The 6,856-nt window shown below is 39.8% G+C and overlaps 1 protein-coding gene across 1 annotated transcript; it reads right to left on the bottom strand.

The window, feature by feature from the left end:
• Positions 1–1,031: 1,031 nt before the first annotated feature.
• LOC126335138 (uncharacterized) lies at positions 1,032–3,937 on the bottom strand. The gene is made up of 2 exons (XM_049998098.1): positions 3,857–3,937; positions 1,032–1,628 (listed from the first exon to the last, which is right to left on the bottom strand). The coding sequence occupies exons 1-2, from the start codon at positions 3,900–3,902 to the stop codon at positions 1,171–1,173; spliced, it is 504 nt and encodes a 167-aa protein (XP_049854055.1). The 5' UTR covers positions 3,903–3,937; the 3' UTR covers positions 1,032–1,170.
• Between the last annotated feature and the right edge of the window lie 2,919 nt (positions 3,938–6,856).

The following is a 6,856-nucleotide window of genomic DNA, read 5'->3' on the forward strand; positions in this document are numbered from 1 at the left end:
ATTTGTACTGTCAGCAGAAGACGGCAATAATAGGCTTTTAAAATTATATTTGGAGCAGAAAAGCAATGTACGGAAACATTCAATTTTTTTAACAACTTTTGTTTCAATCTCGTTTGAGAGTACTTATGTTTAAGATCTCACACAAAAAGGACGTGTAATTTTTACTCGTACGTCAACACCATGTGTATTAAATACTATGTGTGTATAAAAATATAAGAAAATATATACATTAAAAATCATCATAGCCGCAAATATATTTTTATTTATAACACCAGAATACTCCAAGATTCGTTCATAACCGTGATTTTTGCCTGCAATCATAAAAAGAGGCAGTAATTTCTTCAATCCTGCAAGACATATTAAAATAAATATGTGCTAATCATCAAGATTTATTGGATGGACTGTATGATCCGCAACAAGAGAAAATTAGAGGTAATTTAATGATATCAGTGCGACCTAATAGTGACTTCTATTAAATAAGTATGTGTAATAATCGAACAGTTGACTTCAGGTTAAGCACCAAGTTTGCTGCAAAATGAGACATTCTAAAAATCTCGATCGACAGACTAAGAAAAACTATTCTGTATACATTATTCGTTATTGTGACTTCACTATGTGTACTTTGCATTGTATGTTTCTTATGCTACGAAGAACACTGTTCATGGCACCAGTTTAGTTTCAACAAGTATCCATGCTTTAATTACAGTACTGCAAGTAGTAATTGTCTCTCATTACGTAAATTTCATGGCGATTCATACTCTTTGTGTTAGCTGTTGGGCTGCCTCAAAGCCCTCAAAGCACAGTTATTCTAAAACCGAGCATCAGGCGAACGCAACTTGCACAATCTTTAGCAGCTAATACTAGACTTTCCTGCAGATTGCTTGACGGTCAGCCGTACTAGAAAATGACAGAAACAGTACAAGGAGTAAAGACTGCCAATGTGACAGGGAGAAATGAAAATTAAAGAAGACATTAAGAATACCTTACTTCTCATGCCAAGGTTTATTTGATTTACATACAATATGAAAATATGCAGTAGTGCTTATTAGTATTATTAATGCTTTTGTTGAAGCATATTAAACTTTGATTCATAATGAATAACATAACGTTGCTTACATTTGTCATCAGTAGCATAACGGATACTCGTGGAAACACTTTGCTACTTTTCGCTCAGACGTCAACATATTCGTAGTCCATACCGACAATGTACAAATTGAACACATTGTCGTAGAAGGGAGCGTCGGGAGCGTTGGAAGGTGCATACTGAGGGTAGGTGAGCTCCTCGTCGAACCGGATCTCGAACATGAACATGGAGGCCGTGTTGGTGGTGTAGCTGATGGGCAGCCGCAGCAGCTGCTCCGGCGCGGCGACCTGCGAGTAGCTGGCGGTGGCGACCGTCCTGGTGAACCCCCCGGAGGGCAGCTCTGTCACGGTGACCCTGATGTCCTGCTGCTCGGGGAGCATCACGCCGGTGCCGGCGCGGCGCACGTGCGAGCTCAGGTAGAGCGCGCTCACGTTGAACACGCGCCTGTAGTAGTGTGGCGTGTTGAAGATGCCGTCGCAGCACCTCACCTCGGCCTGGTACACCTTATGGTCCCGGAACATCATCGTCACCTGTGGGTAGGCGACTGGAAACAGACAGGAAGGGCATGCCATCAAAAATACAAAGGATTTTGTTGCTGGAATTACATTCATTGTACAGCAGTAAGTGGGCTCTACTCAGACACCCACTCATTCATTCATACCTATAGAGGTCGACAAAAGTATTCAGACACTGGGAGTAATCAGAGAAGTAAACCTTAAACGTGTATTTACCTGAAGATATATATTTTATTCTTTACAAATGTGTAATACATATGTCAGTCGTTGATTTGGAAGGAGACAAGTTATGCATTAAAAGGCAGAAGCAACAAAATATGGCTAATTCTGTAAATCATTCACTTAAAAACTTGTTGCTACCGTTAAACCAATTGAAACTAATATTTTTGGTAATTATTTCTACAGTAATTTATATAGCTCTGTTAGGAGAAAACCAAATGGTTTAGGCATAGTCACAGCATCTGCTCACACAGTTTCTTGTTATCAGTCTCCTGACAGGTTTCATGCAGCCCACCAAGAATTCCTCTCCTGTACCAACCTCTTCATCTCGGAGTTGCACTTGCAACCTACTTCCTCAATTACGTGCTGGATGTAACCCAATCTCTGTCTTCGTCTACAGTTCTTAGGCTCTACAGCTCCTTCTACTACCACGGAAGCTATTCCCTGATCCACTTGGCTCCAACGTAACACACTCGCTACCATGCACAACGCTGTTCTGAGCACAAAGTATTTAGGACGCTGTACAGGTGCCGTTCGTTGTCAAATACAATAGCACAATCTGAGGGGATGATTAACATCTGCATTGATGTTCAATACACATTTCTCACGATGCTTCAATATTTTATTGTCCTATTCCTGTAGCAAAATTGTTAAATCTGCATTTTATTCTCTTCAAATTAATCCAAATTTTTCTCACTTAGTTGCATCGTACAGCATAATGGTGATTTATGATGCAATACGAAAAATGTTCTAAGAAAATCTAGAAAAGTTAAGATCAGTTATTTCAACATGCACTTCTTCTTTTCCTATCGTATTAAGGTCGGATTCATTCGCTTAGTATTCCAGATATACTATGTATCGTCACATTTGTTTCTCATGAAGACCACAATGGAGCTAATCATCGAAAAATCTAATTTTTACTCTAATTTTAGACTCGAATATGGAGAAAAATTTATACAACAATCTCCCTCCGTTAACCTTTCCTCCCGGCATAGATTTTGCTTTGTGATTCGAGGAGTGTAGTTCACAAGAATGGACAGGAAAAAGAACGGAGGGATAAAGACAAAAAGTAAGTCCAAAGTATTCTCAAACAGACCTGCTGAATAAAACGTATAAGTCGCTTAGAATGGATAACATTTTTACTAGGAAAAAGATTACATACATATCAGTGAGCAATGACCACTAGGGTAAGCAAAGAAATAATGGAAAGATCGGTCTGACATGTCGCCAAGGAGCGTAATAGAACCACTAATGTTTGTCAGGTACGGTCATCAGAACCACTTGACTGTTACTCTCTCAGTAATATACGGACGTTTGATAAATAGTGACCAAACACAGAAAGACCAGAAAAAATCTACCCTTGGTGTAGTGAAGACCTCTCCATACACGGAAAAATGCAAAATAGTAACCCTATGAAACAGAAAGAAACAGACAATATCCGATTACATATAACTTTACTGGTGAACTTCTAGAGCTCATCATCTGAATAGAACACTAGAGGTGCAATACTGGAAACCGTTAAATGTGAATGGCAACGTACATTTCTTGGAAGTGCAATTGACCTGTAATGGCAATAGTATACAAGTGACTATCTGTAGTCCCCATTAAGTACGTGTGATAGGAGATTTAGAGATATACTACTAGAACCATAACTATTGTAGCCCAAAAACAATGGGCAACACAGGAACTTAGATAGCAAATTACTGAGTAAATTTGGAGAACAAGTATTCGAGAAAACGTATGAGACAGTTCTACGCATCACTGAACAGGTCGCTTAGGTGTCGTTGCGTAATAGAGATTAGGTTCAGTGGCATAATTTTTTTCTCCTCAATAGCTGAATGGAACGGTACAGAAAACGTACAATACTGAGTAACGAGTGCCACACATTACGCATCGACTTGCGGAAAATAATGTAGATGTCGAAGTTGTAGTTGTAGATTTCAGAGCGCAGGGTATGAAGAAGAAGGATGGTAATAAAAGGCGCTGACAGTTGCAACATGTATCACAGAACACGGAGATCCAAGCAAACGCCTCTTACCAGCACATCCTGCTAGCAGCAGGAGACACACCGCTTGTCTTATCATGATGACGGCCTCTGAGTATCGCCTGTTCTCAGCAGAGAAATTCTTATGCTGAGCTGTACGCTTACCATTGCCTCATATATTCAGCAGCAGTCCAATCTTTGTACCGATGATCAAGTGTCCATAGGAAAAAATACCAAGAGCACTCTCTCTGTCAGTACAAGGGTCAGAAGAGGAGTTGCAGTAGGTGATAAACTTAACGAAGGAGGGGGTTCATCAGGTTCATCATGACGATGTAGTTCATATTGAAGGATATTTTGGTGTATCGCACACATACGAACTGACGAAAGTAGGTTCTGTAAGATGTAATTGTTTGTGCACTTACGATTGCAGAATAAAGATCTTATCTCAGATGAGACTGCACTCCTCAGACATCTCGATAAATACTTTTCTAAGAAAACAGTGACAACAACAGAAGAAGGAGTTGATGTTCATTAACGTTAGACAATGCGTGGTTAATTTTGTCACGGTCTTCATTTCGAAGACTGATTTGATGCATTTCTTCACTTTACAGCTCTTCATAATTACCGCTCACTGCATACTATAGCAAATGCTTGGTTTTCCTCACCAGACGTTACCCCGCACTTCTCGCCATTACTAAATTGACGATTCCTTGATGCACCAGGCTGTGTTCTTTTAACCGATCTCTTCTTTTAGTCACATAGTTTTCCTCGGTTCACTTGACTACCTCTTCATTAGTTACTCGAGCGACCCATTTAACATTAAGCATTCTCCTGTAGCACCACATTGCAAGAGTTTCTACACTCTTCTGCTTTGAATCATTTGCCGTCCACTATTCGTTCATGTCCAGGTCTGTACTCCCGACAAATACCTTCTAAAATGACTATCTATTGCGTAAATTTATATTCGATGGTAACAAGTTGTGCATGTTAAGTCCGAATTTCAAGTGCAAAATTTTGGAATTTGTTCAGGGGTATTTTCCTAGTATTTTTGGGTTAAGGATCACGTGGTATCTGGTACCTCATTACAGAGTAATGAAGAAATAACGATTTATTCCTTTTGTTCCCAAGTTACTTAATTTGTGAAAACATCTACACAGTAGTGAAAATACGTCTAATATAAAATTTTTAAAAAATACAAAGCAAAACAGTCGTTGTGCTGCCGTCTACTTCACTCAGTGAACCCAAACACAAGCAGCGTGTCGGCCCACTCTCCATCAGCGAACCTACCGTACTGCTGTGTAGCACTGTACAATTAATACTGAGCGCTGCCGGAAAAGCAAAATTTTTTGCTGTGGTCACTCACTGAAGCTGGGTCGGTTTGGAAAATAAACCCAGCCATTTATTCCAGTGCCCGCCTCTTTTTTTTATCATACTCCTCCACACATTTCAGCTATCTATCCCTTGCTCTGTCTCTTGGTCGTTTCCCTCACCACTCCATTTCATGTATCTCCTAGGGAATCCTACTGCTTTTCATTCTCTTTAACTGCACATTATTTAAGTTGGTATTTCTATCCTGCTACGAAAGGATTCCTCTTTCACAGTTTTCCTTGCCATTTCATTCCAATATTTCTACGGAATCCAAATTGATCTTCCCCTTGGTCGGCTTCTACCAGTTTTTCCATTCGTCTGTAAAGAATTCGCGTTAGTATTTTGCAGCTGTGACTTATTAAACTGATTGTTCGGTAATTTTCACATCTGTCAACACCTGCTTTCTTTGGGATTTGAATTATTATATTCTTCTTGAAGTCTGAGGGAATTTCGCCAGTGTCATATAGCTTGCTCACAAGATGGTAGAGTTTTCTCAGGACTGGCTCTCCCAAGACCGTCAGTAGTTCTAATGGAATGCTGTCTACTCCCGGGACCTTGATTCGACTTAGGTCTTTCAGTGCTCTGTCAAACTCTACATGCAGTATCATATCTCCCATTTCATCTTCATCTACATCCTCTTCCATTTCCATAATGTTGTCCTCAAGTACATCGCCCTTGTATAGATCCTCTATATGCTCCTTCCACCTTTCTGCTTTCCCTTCTTTGCTTAGAATTGGGTTTCCATCTGAGCTCTTGATATTCATACAAGTGGCTCTCTTTTCTCCAAAGGTCTCTTTAACTTTCCTGTACGCAGTATCTTTCTTACCCCTAGTGAGATAAGCCTCTACATCCTTACATTTGTCCTCTAGCCATTCCTGTTTAGCCATTTTGCACTTCCTGTCGATCTCATTTTTGAGACGTTTGTATTCCTTTCTGCCTGCTTCACTTACTGCATTTTTGTATTTTCTCATTTCATCAACTAAATTCAGTGTCTCTTCTGTTACCCAAGAATTTCTACTAGCCCTCGTCCTTTTACCTACTTGATCCTCTGCTGCCTTCACTATTTCATACCTCAAAGCTATCCATTCTTCTTCTACTGTATTTTTCCCTCATTCCTGTCAATTGTTCCCTTATGCTCTCCCTGAAACTCTATACAACCTCTGGTTCTTTCAGTTTATCCAGGTCCCATCTCCTTAAATTCCCATCTTTTGCAGTTTCTTCAGTTTTAATCTACAGCTCATAACCAATAGATTATGGTCAGAGTCCACATCTGCCCCTGGAAATGTCTTACAATTTAAAATCTGGTTCCTAAATCTATCTGAAACCTTCTAGTATCTCCAGGGTTCAACCATGTATACAGCCTTCTTTCATGATTCTTGAACCAAATATTAGCTATGATTATGTTATTCTCTGTGCAAAATTCTACGAGGCGGCTTCCTCTTTCATTTCTTAGCCCCAATCCATATTCACCTACTACGTTTCCTTCTATTCCTTTTCCTACTATTGAATGCCAATCACCCAAGCCTCTTAAATTTTCGTCTCCCTTCACTACTTGAATAATTTCTTTTATTTCATCATTCATTGCCTCAATTACTTCATCATCTGCAGAGACAGTTGGCATATAAACATGTACTACTGCAGTAGGCGTTGGCTTCGTGTCTATCTCGGCCACAATAATGCGTTCAC

This window comes from Schistocerca gregaria, chromosome 2 (assembly GCF_023897955.1).
Source record: "Schistocerca gregaria isolate iqSchGreg1 chromosome 2, iqSchGreg1.2, whole genome shotgun sequence".
Taxonomy (NCBI): Eukaryota; Metazoa; Arthropoda; class Insecta; order Orthoptera; family Acrididae; genus Schistocerca; species Schistocerca gregaria.